We start from the raw sequence: 18,628 nt of genomic DNA on the forward strand, positions 1-18,628 counted from the left end.
ACTCTCGGGTGAAGCAGAAACTGGACGTGCCATGAGTGTTTTTCCTTAAGCGTGAATAGCCCACAAGCTGGGCTTCCCTACTTAAACATTGGCTACTCCCCAAACCTCTCCCTAGCTGCAGCAAGTTCTGGTTTCCCGGTTTTAGCGGCAGCAGCAGCCTCTGCCGCGGGAACAGCCGCGGTGACAACAGCGGTGACAATCGCCTCGCCTGCTCCCGCCCGCCCTCCTTCCCTCAGGGGCCGCCGCCCCGCCCTTCCCCTCAGCCGCCGCTTCCCGCCTCCCGCGCCTCGCTCCGATTGGCTCTCGGTGCCACCGCCCCGCCTTTTCTCCCCGCTCATTGGTTGATCCCGCGCGTGGGTCCCACCTCCCGCGCCGCGCGGGCGCTGCCTCGGCGCTACGGCTGCTCCGCCGCTCTTTGTCTCCCGACGGCCGCCGTAGCGCAGCCCGTACGTGGCAGCGGGGCGGCGGCGGCCAATGAGCGGCGGCCCCGTGCGCCGGAAGGGGCGCGGCGCGGGCCGGAAGCGCCGCTCGGTGCCGCCGCCGGTCGCTCCGCCATGTCGCCGGTGCGGGCGGTGCTGGCGCTGCTGGCCGCGCTGGCCGCCCCGGCCGCCGCCTACTTCGTCAGCATCGACGCGCACGCCGAGGAGTGCTTCCAGGAGCGCGTGCCGTCCGGCACCAAGATGGGGCTCATCTTCGAGGTGGCCGAGGGCGGCTTCCTGGACATCGACGTGGAGGTGCGGCGGCGGCGGCGGGGCCGACCTTGGGGGGAGCGGGGCCGTGCCGGGGCCGGGCCGTGCGCGCTGCGGCCTCGCCGTGTGCGGGGCCCCTCGGGAGCGGGCCGAGGTACCGGCAGGAGCGGGGGCAGAGCCGCCCGCGGGGCTTCGGGGTGTCCGGGGCGGGCTCGGGGCTGGCTCCGTGCGGCGGGGGCGGCCTCGGGCAGGCCCGGGGGCGTGTGCGGGGTGTCACCGCCGGCGCTGCTGCTCGCTCTGTCCGCCCTTCCCGCGGGGTGTGCAGCCTCGTCCCCGGGAATGGTTTGGCGGGAGGAATCTCCGGGGTCGGGCGCTGCCTGTGCTTCCCCCTGAATCCAAAGGTGTTGTCTTTAATCTGGCAACGGGAAAGTTTTGAGCCATTACTTACGTTCAAAGAGGAATGAAATGAGGAGGATACTGAATATGAATTGCTTTCACCGTGTTATAGAGCAGGGAGTTTTTTATTTGGGGTATCCCAGACGTGAGAGCTGTCGCTGAGGATCCTGTGGCAGCTGAAATGACACCTGGCTGTGACACGGGACAGCCTCGGGAAGCTGTGAGGGCCCTTCACGTGTCCCTGGTGGGAATTTAGGATCCCGGTGACCCCGAGAGCTCAGAGCTCAGGTCTTCAGTCCATTTGAATTGGTAACTGCACCAATACCCCACTGTGTGTCTGAAGTCGATTGGAGAATGGCTTTTTCTCCTTTTTGTTTTCCTTCAGCCATCAGAGATAAGGTTTCTCCTGCAGCTGTTAATTTGACAAACAGCCAGGGTTTGTGATTGGCTTGTTCTTGACTGCTTATCTCCACCACAGGAGGCCAGGGAGAGAGGTTTTTGTGTGACTTTCTTCACCAAGAACTTTGTGGGGTTTTTTTAAAAGAGATTTCTGTGCAGGGAACTGCACCAGTGAGCTGTGGGAGGGAAGGATTGGAGTGTGCCAGGTTACAGCTGGTGTTGGTGCCTGTGATGGTGCATTGGGAACCTCTCTGTTGGAAATAAAAACCTGATGAAAACCCTCCTGTTCTCCCCACGCAGATCACGGGGCCCGACAACAAAGGGATTTACAAAGGAGACAGAGAGTCCAGTGGAAAATACACCTTTGCTGCCCACATGGATGGAACCTACAAGTTCTGCTTCAGCAACAGGATGTCCACCATGACCCCCAAGATAGTGATGTTCACTATTGACATTGGGGAGGCTCCCAAAGGCCAGGACATGGAGACAGAAGGTGAGGAATGGTCCTGCGAGGAAATCAGCTCCTTTTCCCTGAATGCATGACTGTGAAGGGCTCTCAGGATTCCCCTGCCTCCAGGTGGAATTGGCTGTTCTCTCACACAGCTAAAGTGGGTGTTTTTAGACCTGGTTCCACAGTTTGAGGCCAAATCAGCAGAGAATCCCATCCGCAGACACTAATGCTTCCATCCTTCAGCCCTTCAGTGCCGTCCTGTGATTCCCGGTAGGCTCAGCAGCGTTGTAGCCTTCTCCAGGCCTTAGGTGATAAATGTGCTAATATCAACCTTTCCCCTTAGCCCTGTAAATGACTGTTTTATCTGCAGCCTTTTGTCCTGTACCTGTGTTCATCTCTCACCCTTTCCTCTAGGTGGTGGAGATACCTGGGATGGTATGTGGACTGCTTTTTGAAAGCTCCTTAGCATCTTTGTCTCTGGCACATGTTCATCCACTAACAGCTAACTTGGCTTTTTTTTTCCTCTGTAACATTGGTTTGGAGCATGAGAATGTCTTGTTAATAAACTACCCCAAAAAGGTCTGATTCTGAGCAATGCTGAGCACCTGCAGGTTTATACCCTGAGCAGCTCTTGGCATCAGCTCCTTGCACTGGCAGTTTGTCTTCAGGTGGTTATTGCTGGCTGGCAGAAGATATAATCAGTTTAGGTGAAATGGAAATAAAACAATGGACATCCAAGAGGGCTGGATGGTTTTTGGCAGCACTTCCTTTCTCTTGCTAAAGGGGGTATTGAGTAATCAGAAGCTTTTGGAAGCAATGAGCTGCTTGTAGGTTATGAATTATTACTAATGTGTCAGGGGAAAAACTGAAATTTGTCATTTGCTGTAAAAAAATTTTAATATATTGCATAGCAAGTTATAAAGTTTATTTAAAGATCACTGAGTGTAGCTAGGAAGGCAACAAATTCTTGTTTTTTTATTTTAGCAAGTGAATAACTTGGGCATTGAGTGCTTGATGTCACTTAAAAAGTAGCACATTCCTACCTTGATTTTTTTTTAAAAAGACTCACTTAAATCTTCTCTTGAGTCTACAAATATCTGGTGTAAAGAATACTAGTGCAATAAGATAATTTTCTGAAGTGAATTTTTGGAGCGTTTTTAGACTACCCCTGCAACTGTAGTTTCTTCTTTTACTAATAAACTGCACTTACTGCAATGACCATGAAAATAAGGGATTTGAGATATTAGGAAAGTGAGTGTGGTTTGCACAACTATTTAGATTTTAATAGTAACTTGTGTGAGTGTTGCTCTCTGGTCCTCTCTTTTGACTGTTCCCCACCAGGTGTGTGTTTTCAATAGCTCTGTTGTCAGACTGTGATCTGAAACACTTAATTTACAAATAAAACTGTAGCAAGGTAGCTTCCAAGTCAGCTATGTCCCTTGAAAGGAAAATATGTTGAGTTTTGTGACTTTTTTTTAAAGAGAGCTGATTGCCCAGGGCATGTCTGTGGAATGATCCCTCAACTTGATGCTAGGAAACTTTGCAAACTTTGCCCAATTTACAAATTTGGGAGTGGACAGTTCCTTGAGCGTGGATGTATTAAAAAGATCCTGTGATTGACAGTCAAACCACTAAATCTTAAATCTCTGAGCCTTCCATTTGCTGAACTGTCTCAGGCTGGTTTTGTGCTACTGGTTTGGTATTTAACTCCTCTCCTGCTTTCACAACACCCCGCAAGTGAAGCCTGTGCCAAGCCCTGGGCATTGTGCCCCCTCAATGCTGGGCTTCAAGATCACAGGATGTGATTTTTTTTTTTCCCCTTCAGAAAGTGATCTCATGATTTGCCAGCATCATGATCTTGAGCTAAATCCTCAGTCGTTCTATTTTTTTTTTTGCAAGCTTAACAACTAGGAAAAAGCTGTCATGTAAAGATAATTTGCTTGGAATATATTGGATGGTATTGGCAAAATAGATGTTAGTGTGTGTGGTATTGATCTCCAGTGCGTTCTTCCATTCTGTTCTCCTGGAAAAGTACGTGCACACTGGAAATGTGGGGTCTGTACTGACTCTCAATTGTGTCTCCTCCTGTTTGGATGTGGAGAAATGTTTTCCCACTTGTTAAAAACCACGGAGACGCCTTAGGGAAGGTGGTGCTACAGAAACTGAACTTGGCTGTAAAAAAGTACAGGAAATATTCAGCTGTACTGTCAGACCTCCTGCAGCAGGAAATTAGGTTTAACTGCTTGTAAATTCCTTGAAATGTGTGGGGGGGTTTTGCAGTCATTAACAGGCTTTCTGATGCTTCTGAAATTCTTCTGCAGCTCATCAGAACAAGCTAGAAGAGATGATTAACGAGTTAGCAGTGGCCATGACAGCTGTAAAGCACGAACAGGAGTACATGGAAGTCCGTGAAAGAATACATAGAGCAAGTATGTCTGACCCCAATCCATGCCTTCCCCCCTCTCCTGTGAACCTGTAAATGCTTATATTTAAATATGAGTCCACGAAAGCTATTCCAAGCGACTTAAAAAAATAATCATTTAAACCCTGAAGAGCCTGCCCACAGAGTAAAGAATGTAGGTGTTGCTTGCAGTCATCTTCAAATTGGCTTCCCCTCGCGTAATGAGGGTTGTTATCCAAAATAACATTTGCTTAAGTGGTGTGAATTCTGCAGTTGTTTGAATGGTGCATTCATGGAGATAGCAGTGATGATATTATTTAATCCATGTACAAGGACATGTAGGGACAGGACGAGGGGGGATGGTTTTAAGCTGAGAGAGAGGAGGTTTAGATGAGATTCTGGGGGAAAATTCCTCTCTGTGAGTGTGGTACAGCTGCCTCATCCCTGCAGGTGCCCAAGGAAGGTGTCCCTGCCCGTGGCGGGGGGTGGAACTGGATGAGTTTTAAGGTCCCATCCAACCCAAACCATTCCATGATTTGGTTCCCAGACTTTGGCTGAACTGTTACTTCAGCCTTGAAGTGGATGTGGTTTAATAATTGAGCCAAAGTCTCTTTGTAAAATGTTTTGTTGAAATAGAGCAGAACTGCTGTTACTTTCCTGGGTGGGAATCAAGGACAAGCATTTTTCCTGTGAAAACACAACATTATATAAAAGCACTGTCTCCTCAATCATTTGAAGCTATGAGTATCTCCAGTTTCGTGACATTTGTTGCTGATGGGCAGATTTCAGAAAAATCTGAATGTTTAGGACCAGAGATCAGAAGTTCCCTGCTTGACTGTGAGACTGGAAAAGCCAGAGGCCAGAAGGGTGGGCAGAATAGAGAGAGATGCTTCAGTGTATGTCCAGAGTGGGTTCAAAATCAAAATCCCCCCTCAGATCTCACCTCTGAGCCTGTGGGACACCTGACACAAACCCAGGGCTTTATGTGCAGTGCTCCAATTTCATGGCAGAATGGTTTAAGTTTTAATGCTTTGTCACTTACTACGTTCTTTTCTTTTTTTTTTTTTTTTTCCCAACAGTTAATGACAACACAAACAGCAGAGTGGTTCTTTGGTCATTCTTTGAAGCCCTTGTACTAGTTGCCATGACACTGGGACAAATCTACTACCTGAAGAGGTTTTTTGAAGTGCGAAGGGTGGTGTAAGATCCTTCCGTGGTCCCGGATTTCAGTTCACTCTCTACCAAACATCCTGGTCACAAAAGAAAAAAAAAAAAAAAGTCATTTAGTTTCTGAACCCTCCTTACTGAACTGTAAAACTAATTTGCTTCTGTTCCTTCCTAGTTAAGAAAGAAAAAGAAAAAAAAAATTGTTTTTATATATCTTCCGTAGCAAAAGCTGTGCTGAAATCTTGTCACTTTATTGGCATCATTTTTTTTCCACTGAGATCTGCCCAGTCTGTGTGCTAAGCAAGGTCCAGGCAAGCTGCAAACTCTGTAACTCACTGTAGTAACAAGCTGTCCTGTCTTTTCTAACTTCTCTCCCTGTTTCCATAAGCACTTGCAGTTCTGCCCAGGGAAACGGTACAAGGCCCTAACGTGACTGTTTGCATTCTTCCATCCTTAACCCTGCAGTAAGTGTTCTGAAATTGAAATAATCCCTTCTCCACTCACAGAAACTGCCAAGGAAAAGGTTCAAATTCACACCTGGTTGCTGTTTGAAAGATACTCATCAGCAACTGTCTTAATGATATCAACTTCTTCCCAAAGTTCTTTTTAATTAAATAGTTGATATGAACTCGCTTTTTTTTTTTTTTTTTTCCTTCTCTGCTCATCACCAAATGTTCCTTACACGGTTTTTTAGTCTCTCAAAGGTTTTATTCGGAAGCCAATTGTGTGCAGTGTCTTGGCAAACACTCGTGAACCCTTTGGCTTTTGCAGGTCCAAAGCTCAGACTGTTTGCCCAGTGCCCAGGGCAGAAGTGTTCAGGAAATCTGGATTCCTGAGGCCAAAGGGTTCTGGATCCTGGGGGTTTAATCCACGCTATGCAGCCCTTGTATTTAAGTGCAGTGGCAAACTCTGCCATGATCTGATCAGAATTAGCATAATGCTAAGTACTGGTGTGTTTTCTTTTTTCAGGCACATGTAGATTTGTTGGGTTTTTTGGTTTTTTTTTTTTTTTTTGTATAAAGTTACTTTCCTCAGTTATCTGATGATTGGTTTAAAAAATTTAAGAAGCGTCTGATGTGGGTGCTGAGCCAGGATTATGTTGTGACTGATGTATATTAGTTGTAATCATTTTTGGGGGGTGGGGTGGGGTCTTTTCCAGGGGGGAGCCTCTACAAGTAACACACAACAGTTTTGTACAATTAATTTAAAATTTGTTACAGGTTTTCATGTTCCAGGTAAAGTTTTTTCAACCTCGGGCAAACACTTGCAGCAGTTCTTCAGAGAGGTGGCTGTTACACCTTATTGCGACTGTTGTGTGCCAATATTTTTGTGTAAAACACTGAAAATTGAATTCTAAGATGTACATTTAAAAATTGCTCGTGAATCTAAATATGACCCAGGTTCGATAAATAAACAAATTCTTTAAAAAAAAAAAAAAGGCAGCTTTGTTTTTTTTTTCTTTGATACCTTAAGGAAGTACAGATTAACACAGAGGGGTTTTTTTATAAATTATTTGTTTAGTGATGGCCATAAATAAACCACAAGGAGTTCCATATCAACATGAGGAAGAGCTTTCCACTGAGGGTGGCAGAGCCCTGGAACTGCCTGAGGAGGTTGTGGATTCTCCCTCTGTGGAGACATTCCAAACCCACCTGGAATTGTTCCTGTGCCACCTGCTACAGGTAACTCTTCCTTGGCACGGGGCTCAGAGTGGATGACTTCAGAGTTTTCTTGTGATTCTGTGACTCCCTGCGTTTTTAGAACCTCATAAATTTATCCGCACTCCATCCAGCTTTGGGGGCAGGTGGAATAAATACCGGCTAACTCTGAGCCTGTATCTTAGGTTTTGGGTCCTCGGCTGGCACAGCGCTGCTGTAGGACCCGCAGAAGCACTCACTGCGATAGGCGGCTCCTCATAACAATCCGAATTTTTTTTTTTTTTTTGCTAAACCCCGAGTTTTGTGTTCCGCCCCGGGGGCGGGCGGAACTGCCGAGCGGCGGAACGCGAGGTGCCGCGGTGCGTGTTCCCGCCGAGCGCGGCGGCGGGCCGGGGGAGCGGCGGGGCGGTGACACCGCGGGGCCAAGATGGAGGCGGTCACTGAGGGCGGCTGGGGCTCGCTGCCGGTGCCGCTCAGCCCGGGCGTGCTGCGGGCGCTGCGGGAGCTCCGCTTCCACCAGATGACCCCGGTGCAGGTGCGGGGGACCCGCGGCAGTCCCGGGGAAGGGGAGGAGGGCGCGGGCGGTGTCAGGAGCGCCGGTGGCTGTCGCAGCCCCGCAGTCACCGGGCGCTGTAGCAGCCAGAGAAGCCGCATCCGTGACTTTCCCACCGGCTTTCCTCGAGCGATGTTCGCAGCGAGCTCTGATGTCTCGGAGGAGTTCCACCGCTGTGAGATTTAGCCCCGCTTCTCCTGCTCATGCGATGCTTCTCTTTTTTCAGTCCGCCACCATCCCGCTGTTCATGAGTAACAAAGACGTGGCTGCAGAGGCGGTGAGTGCTTCTCCTCCGTGCGGCTCCTTCTTTTCCAGCCTTGTCTCTGGAGCTCAGCGAGGCCTGACGCCCTTTCCACTCTCTGCAGGTCACAGGCAGTGGGAAAACCTTGGCCTTTGTGATTCCCATCCTGGAAATTCTTCTCAGACGGGAAGAAAAATTAAAGAAAAAGCAGGTGAGATTAAAATACTCGATACTGAATGTATTTTTATGATGTGCCAGTAAGATTTGAGAACTTCAAGGAAAGTATCCATAAGGAAAGATGCCCTCACAGGAAGTGACTGTGTGCTCAGCTCTTGGGTGTAACAGCGACAGTAAACTGTTTAAAACCTGGAAATAAAATTGGGATTCTCTCATTGCACTTAGATGCAGCTTCTTCTTTGACATGGTCAGAACAGGCTTCTGAGCTGTTAGAAAAATATCCCAAAAGAGGGAATACACTGGTACAAGTGAGATTTGAATGCTTTTTAGCATCCATTGACCTTGAATACATTTTAGTGTGCAGGGAACTTCACTGTCATTTGCTGTTAAATGTCATTATTGGATGCTGCTCCTTGAGCAGAGTATTTTGCACATTGATACAAAGCCTTTCATAGACATTTTTGGATGTTTTTTACACTTTATTGTAGTTCTGTGGAAATGTTTTGTCTGAAACCGTGGCTCAAAATCATGGCTCATACTCCCTTAGCTCGAAAGGGAGGACTCTGCCCAAATCTTTTTTTTTCTCCCCACCAATTCCTGTTTCTCACGCGCAGGTTGGAGCTATAATTATCACACCAACGAGGGAATTGGCCATTCAAATTGATGAGGTGCTGTCACATTTCACAAAACACTTCCCCATGTTCAGGTGGGTGAAATTCATCATTTCCACGAGCACAGTTCCTTCTGTCACTCTTGAACGAAACTTAAAGGTGACCCAAATCTTTCTGTTTTATTGCTTTAGTCAGATTCTTTTCATTGGTGGAAGGAACCCCATGGAAGATGTTGAGAAGTTTAAGGAGCAGGGGTGAGTTGTTTGTCAGTGTCTCAGAGCTGTGGTTTTCTCCTTGTCAGGGTTTTCAGCCCAGGGCTGTGGCCCTGCTGGTGCTAGAATGGGATGGTGCTGCCAGAATCTTTTGGGGTGAGCTGGGAAATTGTGGGGTCTGTTCCTGGAGTGAGGTACAGTGTGAGGAGAGGCTCTTATGTGACATCAGCACCATTTGCCTGCTGTTTGGGTGAAGAACAGAGCTGAAAAGTGCCTTCAGTGAACCCTGAAATCTTTGGCTAGTGATACTGATGGTGGAGTTTTGGAGGAATCCTATTTGCCACTGGCTTTTGCATGGAGATACCAAATATCTCCTGATAGTTGCTTTCCATATTTGCTGTTTCTATTCTAAATTGTTGTGATGTGCTTTCACCTGGGCATTTGCCCCCCATCCCACCAATCTGATGAACACTGAAATATAGATGCAGTTAAAAGTGACAAAAGGAAACTGATCAGTGAAGAATGCAGGGCTGGGCTGTGCTAACAGCATTAGGAGTTGTCCCAGATCCCTCAGCCTGCAGTTAGGGAATTTCTGTGTGTGTGTGTGTGTGTTTGCCCCAACAGTGGGAACATCATCGTGGCCACCCCGGGCCGCCTGGAGGATCTGTTCAGGAGAAAAGCAGACGGGCTGGACCTTGCAGGCTGTGTCAAGGCTCTGGATGTGCTGGTGCTGGATGAGGCAGACAGACTTCTAGATATGGGCTTTGAGGCAAGGTATGGAAATAATAAATTCTGGGGGTTCTTCTGCAGTTTTCAGTGAGTTGGTGTGTGATGGATGTGAGGGAGCGTGGCCTGCAGTGGCCTCCAGAGTTGGATCTGTTCTGTTTTGTTCCTTCATCTTTGCTCTGTAACTGCACAAAGCAGTTGCTGAGGGGGAAGAGAATGAGGAAATGTGGAGCCTGGATGAATGCAGAGTTTCCTTTGTTGAGATTGATGTTAATGCTTAGTTAAATGCCATAATTCACACACCAGAATGGCTTCAAACACTTTAACCAGTAAGCCTTGATCTCTCTTTTCTTTCTCAGAGTTAAGATAATTATTTCAATAAGAGTTTGAAATGTGATAACAAAGCCTATTTTGCTTGTAAACTCCTACTCCCAACCTCTTCCCGAGGGAAGCCTTGGGACAGTTACATTTTTTACGTGCTTCCTTGCAGCTTAAATGCCATTCTGGACTTCCTGCCCAAGCAGAGGAGGACAGGGCTGTTCTCAGCCACGCAGACCCAGGAGGTGGAGAAGCTGGTGAGGGCAGGGCTGAGGAACCCTGTCCGCATCTCGGTCAAGGAGAAGGGAGTGGCAGCCAGCAACACCCAGAAAACCCCAACACGCCTGGAGAACTTCTACATGGTGTGAGCCTGGCCTCTGGCACGGCTTCCTGTTCCCTCTCCTCTTTTCCTGCTTCTGTCAATAATGTTTTAAGTCTTGGCCACTTAGGATCACGTTAACAGAGGAGCTAAAATCCATTTTCTTATTTTTTTTCTATTGTTCTTTTTAGATCTGCAAGGCAGATGAAAAATTTAACCAGCTGGTGCATTTTCTTCGGCAGCACAAGCAGGAAAAACACCTTGTCTTCTTCAGGTAATTCTGTCTGTGTTTCATTGTGAGAACAGCTTGGTGTTTAATCACTTCAGTTCCAAAACTGTGCCCTTTGCTGCAAAGGACACAGCTGTTTTCAAAGCGATTAATTTTCAGAGCTGTTTTTTTTAGAATATGGTGCCTAAAAAGAGATTAATCATTGCTGCATATCAGGATTGTGTTATTAAGCAAAACATAAATTTTGTGCATTTTTAAAGTAAGACATTATAGATGATTATATGTTAATTATAAAAAATTACATGCATGTTTTAAATAAAATTTTGGTATATTTTTGAAAGAGCTTGGGAAATTCTAGCTTGACTGCCTAAACCTGATTAAAAATGCAGCATAACCTTTTGCTTTGATGCCTGTCTTTATCACAACAGCACCTGTGCCTGTGTGGAATACTATGGGAAGGCTCTGGAATGCTTAATTAAGCAGGTGAAAATAATGAGCATCCACGGGAAAATGAAGCACAAGAGGAACAAGATTTTCACGGAGTTTCGGAAGCTGCCAGGGTAAGGAGGTGGGAGTAGTGAGAAGGCAAAATAGTGAGGGGGAGCTGGTTTGGTCTGACTGTTCCTCTGCTGCTTAGTGTGGAAGGATGGCTCAGGGTGCTCCAGGCTGGCTCTGAGTGAATTGATAATATCACAGGTTGTGCTGAGGTACCCAAAGTATGACCACAAACAGAGGGAAAATGTGACTGGAGCATCTCCACCTTCCTTTAGCTAATCCATGCGGCAGCACAGGAGGTGAGCACACTGCACCGTCACTTGCTACAGTCACACATTATTAGCCCTGATATTTAAACAAACTGGTAGCAAAAATAAGCTTTTCCTGATTAGCAACCAGAGTGGAAACCCAGGATATTACTTTATTAGTGTATGAACAAGAGCATGGCAACACACTGCTGTAACCGACCCACAGGGAAATGTTCTTTGGCAGCTTTGCAGGATGCTGTTAAGAAACTCTTACCTCATCAACTGTCTTTTTTTTTTTTTTATTGCATGGGATCTGAGTTTTAGCATTTTATATTAGGAGAAAAATAATTACCAGTAGATTGTAAGAACAGCTGTTGAAAAGAACAGCATGGCAGTTTTGCTAAAATTGTCGCTCAAGTCTTAAGTCTTTTATTTAAATGTTTATTATAATATATTTAGCTGTGGTGGATGCAGTGCTGATTTAAAATTTGAATTTGTAAGAGGGAATTGGTTTGTCTTAAGAAATGTAATATAAATCACAATAGTTTTCATAATGTTATGTAGAATTTTAGTTGGTGAAAGCTGCAATTACCTTATATTTTGTCTCTTAAAAAACCCCAAATGTTTTAAAATGTTTTGTTCCTCACTCTCCAGTGAAGGTGCAGAACACCCAGCTGTGACAGGAGGCTCTTCTCAAATGACAGGTTAATGAAAAGACACTTTTTCTTCTTCCTAGGGGCATTTTGGTGTGCACAGATGTGATGGCCCGTGGCATTGACATTCCAGAAGTGCACTGGGTGTTGCAGTATGACCCCCCCAGCAGTGCCAGGTACAACTTCACACCCTGACATCCTTTTTCTTCCTGTGTGGTCTTGTTACTGTGCTGTTCAGGTATCAGTTAGGAACAAAAAACTGCATGAAACATGTTTAGTCACTTCCTGGAGGTTAATCTGAGAACACACAAAGTGATGCAGGAGCAAGGGAGGCTGAAACTGGAGGTTTTGTTGTCACTGCTGGGAATTGAAATGACTTTGTGGTGTCTGTGTGTCGGTCAGGTGGGTGATTGTCTAACTCTGGGGTAAGGCTTTGTGTGAGAATTTCAGAGAAAGAGTGAGAGGTGACACTGGGGTGAAGGAGAACAGAGCTGAGAGCAGGGACAGAGCTCTTAAAGGAATGGTTCATTGAAAGCTCACAGGAAAGGAGCTTTTCCATGGGTTTTAACTTTGACTGTCAAAATTCTTCCTGCAACTTGCTTGAACTTCACTCCCTAAACAGACACCGCTTGCTTTTAACAGTTGAGTGGGATTGGCTGTTAATTTAGTGTTTTCCATCCCACAAGATTTGCCCAATGCTCCCAAATCACACTGAGCTCTCCCGCTGGGTTGTTTCAGCGCCTTCGTGCATCGCTGTGGTCGCACGGCGCGGATCGGCAACGTGGGCAGTGCTCTGGTGTTTCTGCTTCCCATGGAAGAGTCCTACATTAACTTCCTCTCCATCAACCAAAAGGTGAGTAGGCTTTTGTTCTACCCCAAAGCAGGAAGGAGCAAGGGCACAGACTTGCTGATAGGAGCTTTGAAATCAGAATTTGTAGAGCTTGGGGCTCATACACGTGGGTAATGTTTTAGCAGAGGTGCACAATTAAAAGGCAAGAGCTGCTTATTAATCACCAAATGCAGCTGGAACAGGATTGCTCCAGTGTTACCTACCGGGTTTGTAAGAGGAACATGCGATGCCATGAGTAAGGGAAGGCCTTTTGTTCCTAAGAGTGTAAATTGAGCATTTGCAGGAGGGCAGTGCTGCCTTATGGTCCTGCCCCAGCAGCTCACACCCTGCAGCCTCTCTGCTCTTTACTTACAACTCCTACAATGCCCCATGCCTGCTCCTGCATTTGTGGGATTAACTGTGTGAATTCTCTGGACACCTCCTAATGAGACCAGAGCCTGATAAAGCAAGAGGTGAAGATGCTGCCTCTGTGGAGCTGCAGTGTGAGAACTCCTCTGCTGGGCCAGGAGCTGCTGTGTGCGGCTGACGGTCAGCTCGTGTGTTGGAGTGACCAAAGGGAAAGGGGCTCAAAGCTGACTGAGGGTTAACTGGGGAAGGAGTGCGTGTTTGAGGTTTCACACTGCATTTCACAATCATTTGCTCGAACTTTTCCTTTGGTTTTGTTGTTTATTTTGTGGTTCCCAGTGTCCCATGCAGGAAATGAAACCGCAGACAAATGTGTTGGATCTTCTTCCCAAGCTGAAGTCCATGGCTCTGGCTGACAGGGCAGTGTTTGAGAAAGGGATGAAAGCCTTTGTGTCTTATGTCCAGGCTTATGCCAAACACGAGTGTAATCTGATCTTCAGGATCAAAGGTAATTCCCGGCAGGGCTGGTACCTCTCACTGTCTTTCTCAGATAACAAAAGCACAGTGGTGTTGTCCACAAGCTTCAGCTTCTGATTTTTGATCTCACATTGACTTCCTGCACCATCTGATTTTGACAAACCTCTTATTTTTTTCAAGCATCTTGTTTCAAGAGAAAACATTTAAATATGGAGCTTGACCAAACTGATAAAAGCACAAGTAAAAGTGACTTAGTATTATTGCTAGTATTAAAGCATAGAGTGCAAACAATACATTAAAATAATGTTGACTTTTTCCCTTCTCAGTTAAATTAACTTTTTATCCAGCAGGAAACTGACTTTGTAATCTTTATTTCAACAGATCTGGATTTTGCCAGTCTTGCCAGAGGTTTTGCACTGTTAAAAATGCCAAAGATGCCTGAGCTAAGAGGAAAATATTTTCCAGACTTTACTCCAGTCACTGTCAATACAGACTCCATTTCATTTAAGGATAAAAACAGAGAAAAGCAGAGACAAAAGAAATTAGAAGAACAAAGAAAAGAAAGAGAGGAAAATCAAGGGAAAAAGAAATTTGTAAAGAACAAAGCATGGTCAAAGCAGAAAGCCAAGAGGGAGAAGAAAAAGAAAGTAACAGCTAAGAGGAGGCGTGAGGAGGTAACTGTGTCCATTCCCTAAACTGCAAGAGATTACTGGGAGCCCTGGGATTTTAGTGTGGTGGAACTGAGGGCTGTAAAATAACTTTCTAGGACTTGGACAAGCAGAGCATAAAAGAATTAGAGAGGTTTTTAAAGCCAAACACTAAAACAGCTTCTCAGCACTGATGCTGGTCAGTCATAGGATTTTTATTTCTCAGAGCTGCAGAAGTATGGCCTGAGGGTGCTTTTGTCAATTTGCAGCAAGTGTAGCTGAAAGTTACAGTTGCCTGCTTAGGAATTGAAGATATTTCCTGCTTGGATATTCCTGGCCAACTCTGACTTGTAATCTTCTCTTGTGTTCAGCTGTACAGAATGAAAACCTTTTGGTGTTGTGTTTAATTTGTTGTTTTCGACTTCCAACAGGGCTCTGATATTGAAGATGAGGACATGGAAGAATTGCTGAATGACACAAGACTCTTGAAAAGATTGAAAAAGGGAAAAATAAGTGAAGAAGAGTTCGAGAAGAAACTAACAGGCAACCAAAGGCTCAAAGCAGAAACTGTTGAGGACATGGACTCTGAAGGCTGACAGTTACCCTGAGCACATTTTTACATTAAAACACTGCTTATTCAATAAAACTGGATTTCTGTAAAATGATACAGAGAGACCTGGCATCCCTGAAGACACAGAGCCTGCAGTTGTTGAGAACAGAGCTAAAAGCACCACTCTGGCGTGGCAGGAGCTGCAAGTTTCCATCAGCAGCCTTGTGCATGTTTTAGTTCAGGTTTTCTCAAGTCCATAGCACAGATCAGTAACAGCACGCCTCAGAATGAGTCTGGATACACCATAAGGGATTTTATTTTACAGTATCAAAATACTCCACTCCTCTTTAAAATAACTTAATTGTGGCCTTTAGAAGCTGTAATAACTTTGGGTATTTTTTCAGTAGTGGTCCATAATTGTATTAATCCTTCTAATGGCATTTCCTTGCCGTGTTCATGTACCATCCTCCAGGTTCCAGAATAAGGACTGATAGTTCTGCAGATGACACATCCTGTGCAGGAGTCTCCGAGTTACAGGTAGAGTTTGATGAGTTCATCACTGACAGCTGAAGGAGTCAGCACCCCCAGGTCTGTGAACAGCAGCGTGATCAGTGATGGGGAGGTGTAGTCAATCCAGGGGTGCTCATCTCTTAGATTCTGACCCGTTTTCAGAGTGTCTGCTTTGTACTAGAAGGAAACAGAGACCATTAATGACTACACAACTGCAAGTTAAATCCTCTTTCGGGCAACAGCAGTGCTACAGCCTCGAGCAGATGTCTGTGGTATAACTGAAGGAAGTCGAGTGCACAGAGTGGTGCCACCTTGGTCTCAGCTGTTTGATCTTGTGTAAAAAGCACAGTTTGTAGTTCTGGAGTTTATTGGTTTAACTCTTTCTTACCCTCAGTTGCTCCTGTGCTCCAAAGGAAGTGCTTTAGGAACAGAGTATCAGTATCAAGACAAATTATGGCCTGACTGTACCATGGAGCAACCCCGTAATACCCCACAGCAGAGAGATCCAGATGATCAGAGATGCTTAAAAGGCAATTTTTCACAGACACACCAGTGTGCGCCTTAGCTGGGTAAGATGGAAGTTGAGTTTCTCTTACCTTAAACCTGTCGGGGACGTCCTGCTGATTGAGAGGGAAGAGTCTTACAAACTTGAAACTTTCTGCTACCACATAAAATGGTTTGTTCTGGGCCTTGGCACACACAGCAATTTGATTGGTGCCAATCTGTGGAGACAGATGGAAAACAACACTGCAGACTCAGTGCTTGCCTGACAATATTGCCCAGTTTCCTACAATTAACAGACAGTTACTGGATATAATCCAAATGGAAGAGACTTTTCTAAAAAGCTTTAAACGCTTCAAAGAAACCAAACTTTAAAAGTCCAGAGCTTACAGAATGATGTAGGAAACTCACCTTGTTGATAATGCCTCCACTTTCAACTACACCTTCAGCACCAACTAACACCAGGTCCACTTTCTCCATAATGTACCTGTTAAAAGGGAGGGAGAAACCCCAAGCCTTACTGGGTAATAGGACAAATTATTGCTGAACAGAACAGAAATGAGTAATTCAAACCATCTTTCAATTTTCTGCACTAGTTTCATCTTCCTCTTGTAAGTCCAGGTGCTGTTACACATCCTTGGAGAGCAGGAATATTTAGTAGCTGTATTTTCCCAGCCATAGCCGACCCTGGCAACTGTGTAAATGCTGGAAGAAGCTGAACTCTAACTTGGAATGTTCAGATTTATTGTAATAGTTTCTTTTCTCATGTATTGGACTCTGGTACTAAGCAGTGGTAATTTAGCAATTGCCTTAAGAAACCACAAAATGGTAACACTTAAGAAAATTAGGAAAAAAGTGGCCTTTTTGTTTAGCACCTCAGTTCTTTTTTACAGATCCCTACAAGTTCTTAGGTCTGGTTCTTTAATTCCAACATGCAAAATCAAATGCTTGTGTTGTAGCTGACACATTCTAATTGTGCACCTAAAGCTGTACCTCGTTTGGCCTGTTGGGTGACTGTGACAAACTAAGTAATATCCCTGGAGTCTGAACAAGCTGCTTACATGTAAGTTTATTTTATTTTACTATCAAAATAAATTTTTGACGAAAAATATTAAAATTTATGATCAGACTCACCCAACTGCAGCATCCAGAATCACAGTCACGGGGATGTTCAGCTTCCTCAGGGCTTTTGCCATTTTTTGCCTATTAAAGAAAACGTTTGGACCTTAACTTTTTTTTTTTTTTTAAAGACAATGATAGGAAAACATTTTTTGAAAGACTGAAGCCTGTGACTGCCCCCACTCCCCTGCTGGTAGAACATAAAAGGAGTTACTGTATAGAAATGGAAGGAATTGTTACATGTTGTTAGTGACAGGTATTACCCAGGGTTTACTCCTTCACTTACACAACAACATCTGCTCTGAAGGAATTATTTGGCATCTTTAAATGACACTGTTAGCTGTATATTTTACTTTGCTATGATTAGCATAATACTGATTATTTTAGCCTACTTCTTAAAGAAACAATGATAAAACAGTTGTCTCCCATCTCCCAAGGGAAAAGTAGGTTGCCTGGCACTGACCAAAAGTCTGAGGAAAACCTAGATAATGCTAATTAGAATATCAAGTATGAAAAGTTAATTACCAAAACATTTTAGATTTTTTTTTCACTTGTCCAGAATAATGTGATATGAGTGACACGTGCCATTTAAAATGCTCCAACCAAGCCTAGCAGCTTTTCTTAGGGCAGGACAAGCTGGATGGTAGCTGTAACTTACCCTGTTAACCAAGATAAAAACCAAATTAATGAATACTCACCCTGCTTCATCAGGCTGTGATTCAGTAACATAAACATCGAATCGCTTCTTGGACTCCACAGCTGCCTCCAACACCCTGAGGACCACTCTGGAGTAGGCATGTGTCAGTATTTGCTGCCAGGATGAAAAAAAAAATATTCACACATTACTTTTGCTGAGCCTTGGGAAATCTTTATTTTTGTTAAGAGCGTCATGGCTTGCCGTGCAGAACAAGGTTGTGCAGAAACCCCCATCAGACTCCTGTCCCCTCTCCCGTTCCTCCCTCGCTGCCAGCAACAGCAAAACCCAACAGGAGCCACCCTGGCCCGGCCTACTCACAGCACCGTCTCTGATGAAAGGGTGACACAGCTTGGCGATTTTATTCCTCGAGAGGGACACTTTGGTCAGGAAGATCTCCCCGCGCTCGATCATGATTTCCTTGCACTTGGAGTAGTCCTGGGAAGGAAGGGCCGGGATGCGCGGTGAGCGGCGGGCGGGTCCCGCGGCGGCAGCGGGGCACAGCGCGCAGCCCTTACCGAGTACTCCAGCGACGTGAGGCTGATGAAGCGCAGGAAGAGCTCCCCGCCGGAGGACACGGCCACCGAGGAGTCCACCCGCGACAGGGTGTCGATGGCGTCCCGCAGGCTGTTCCGCAGGCCCTGGATGGTCTCTCCTGGGGAGAGGCAGAGCCGCGCCGTCAGGGGCTCGCCCTGGGGACAGCCGGGGCTCAGCGCGGGCCCCGCGGGGGCACCCGGACCCACCTCGGTCCTGCTTGAGGAATCCCAGCAGCGCCCGGATGGCGGCCACGGCCGAGGCGACATCGGGGTCGTCCCTCAGCTGCGCCCTGAACGTCTCGATCAAGTCTGAAAAGGAACGGGGAGAGTCAGGGCCGGCCCGGCCCGGCCGCTCCCGGGGCTGCCCCGCGTCCCCGTTCCCGTCCGTGCCCATGGCCGCCCCCGTTACCGTCCGTGCTCATCGCCGCTCCAGCTCCGCCCGGCGCGCCGGGGCGT

The 18,628-nt window shown here is 46.2% G+C and overlaps 3 protein-coding genes across 5 annotated transcripts; 2 read left to right on the plus strand and 1 right to left on the minus strand.

Moving 5' to 3' along the window:
• Nucleotides 1–514: 514 nt before the first annotated feature.
• On the plus strand, nucleotides 515–6,941 carry TMED2 (transmembrane p24 trafficking protein 2). 2 transcript variants are annotated; one of them, XM_066199421.1, is made up of 5 exons: nucleotides 515–734; nucleotides 1,785–1,977; nucleotides 2,350–2,370; nucleotides 4,257–4,364; nucleotides 5,416–6,941. In XM_066199421.1, exons 1-5 carry the CDS (start codon nucleotides 555–557, stop codon nucleotides 5,538–5,540), a joined length of 627 nt encoding a protein of 208 aa, XP_066055518.1. In that variant the 5' UTR covers nucleotides 515–554; the 3' UTR covers nucleotides 5,541–6,941. The 2 variants fall into 2 exon arrangements, with proteins under 2 accessions (XP_066055518.1, XP_066055519.1); XM_066199422.1 differs by lacking the exon at nucleotides 2,350–2,370 and having other exon boundaries at nucleotides 517–734.
• A 633-nt stretch (nucleotides 6,942–7,574) lies between these two features.
• DDX55 (DEAD-box helicase 55) lies at nucleotides 7,575–14,927 on the plus strand. The gene is made up of 14 exons (XM_066199326.1): nucleotides 7,575–7,696; nucleotides 7,941–7,991; nucleotides 8,080–8,166; nucleotides 8,747–8,838; nucleotides 8,935–8,997; nucleotides 9,580–9,729; nucleotides 10,172–10,361; nucleotides 10,510–10,592; nucleotides 10,976–11,107; nucleotides 12,027–12,119; nucleotides 12,682–12,796; nucleotides 13,478–13,646; nucleotides 13,997–14,289; nucleotides 14,694–14,927. Exons 1-14 carry the CDS (start codon nucleotides 7,589–7,591, stop codon nucleotides 14,856–14,858), a joined length of 1,791 nt encoding a protein of 596 aa, XP_066055423.1. The 5' UTR covers nucleotides 7,575–7,588; the 3' UTR covers nucleotides 14,859–14,927.
• A 177-nt stretch (nucleotides 14,928–15,104) lies between these two features.
• EIF2B1 (eukaryotic translation initiation factor 2B subunit alpha) lies at nucleotides 15,105–18,621 on the minus strand. Of its 2 annotated transcripts, XM_066199328.1 has the most exons (9): nucleotides 18,582–18,621; nucleotides 18,380–18,481; nucleotides 18,155–18,291; nucleotides 17,958–18,074; nucleotides 17,641–17,753; nucleotides 16,958–17,026; nucleotides 16,235–16,310; nucleotides 15,919–16,044; nucleotides 15,105–15,499 (listed from the first exon to the last, which is right to left on the minus strand). In XM_066199328.1, exons 1-9 carry the CDS (start codon nucleotides 18,592–18,594, stop codon nucleotides 15,344–15,346), a joined length of 909 nt encoding a protein of 302 aa, XP_066055425.1. In that variant the 5' UTR covers nucleotides 18,595–18,621; the 3' UTR covers nucleotides 15,105–15,343. The 2 variants fall into 2 exon arrangements, with proteins under 2 accessions (XP_066055425.1, XP_066055424.1); XM_066199327.1 differs by lacking the exon at nucleotides 18,582–18,621 and having other exon boundaries at nucleotides 18,380–18,571.
• Nucleotides 18,622–18,628: the final 7 nt, after the last annotated feature.

Source organism: Chamaea fasciata, unplaced genomic scaffold (assembly GCF_029207755.1).
Source record: "Chamaea fasciata isolate MVZ Bird 193981 ecotype frontalis unplaced genomic scaffold, bChaFas1.0.hap1 SCAF_18, whole genome shotgun sequence".
Taxonomy (NCBI): domain Eukaryota; kingdom Metazoa; phylum Chordata; class Aves; order Passeriformes; family Sylviidae; genus Chamaea; species Chamaea fasciata.

Excerpts from the sequence above, each read along its gene's own strand:
- TMED2 (XM_066199421.1), top strand. The coding sequence starts at position 555 with ATGTCGCCGGTGCGGGCGGTGCTGGCGCTGCTGGCCGCGCTGGCCGCC. Across the intron at positions 1,978-2,349 it reads CCAGGACATGGAGACAGAAG|GTGGTGGAGATACCTGGGAT; the intron begins GTGAGGAATGGT and ends CCTTTCCTCTAG. Across the intron at positions 2,371-4,256 it reads TGGTGGAGATACCTGGGATG|CTCATCAGAACAAGCTAGAA; the intron begins GTATGTGGACTG and ends ATTCTTCTGCAG.
- DDX55 (XM_066199326.1), top strand. The coding sequence starts at position 7,589 with ATGGAGGCGGTCACTGAGGGCGGCTGGGGCTCGCTGCCGGTGCCGCTC. Across the intron at positions 8,839-8,934 it reads AAACACTTCCCCATGTTCAG|TCAGATTCTTTTCATTGGTG; the intron begins GTGGGTGAAATT and ends TTATTGCTTTAG. Across the intron at positions 9,730-10,171 it reads GATATGGGCTTTGAGGCAAG|CTTAAATGCCATTCTGGACT; the intron begins GTATGGAAATAA and ends GCTTCCTTGCAG.
- EIF2B1 (XM_066199327.1), bottom strand. The coding sequence starts at position 18,566 with ATGGGCACGGACGGGAACGGGGACGCGGGGCAGCCCCGGGAGCGGCCG. Across the intron at positions 16,045-16,234 it reads GTGGAGGCATTATCAACAAG|ATTGGCACCAATCAAATTGC; the intron begins GTGAGTTTCCTA and ends CTGTCTCCACAG. Across the intron at positions 15,500-15,918 it reads ACGTCCCCGACAGGTTTAAG|TACAAAGCAGACACTCTGAA; the intron begins GTAAGAGAAACT and ends GTTTCCTTCTAG.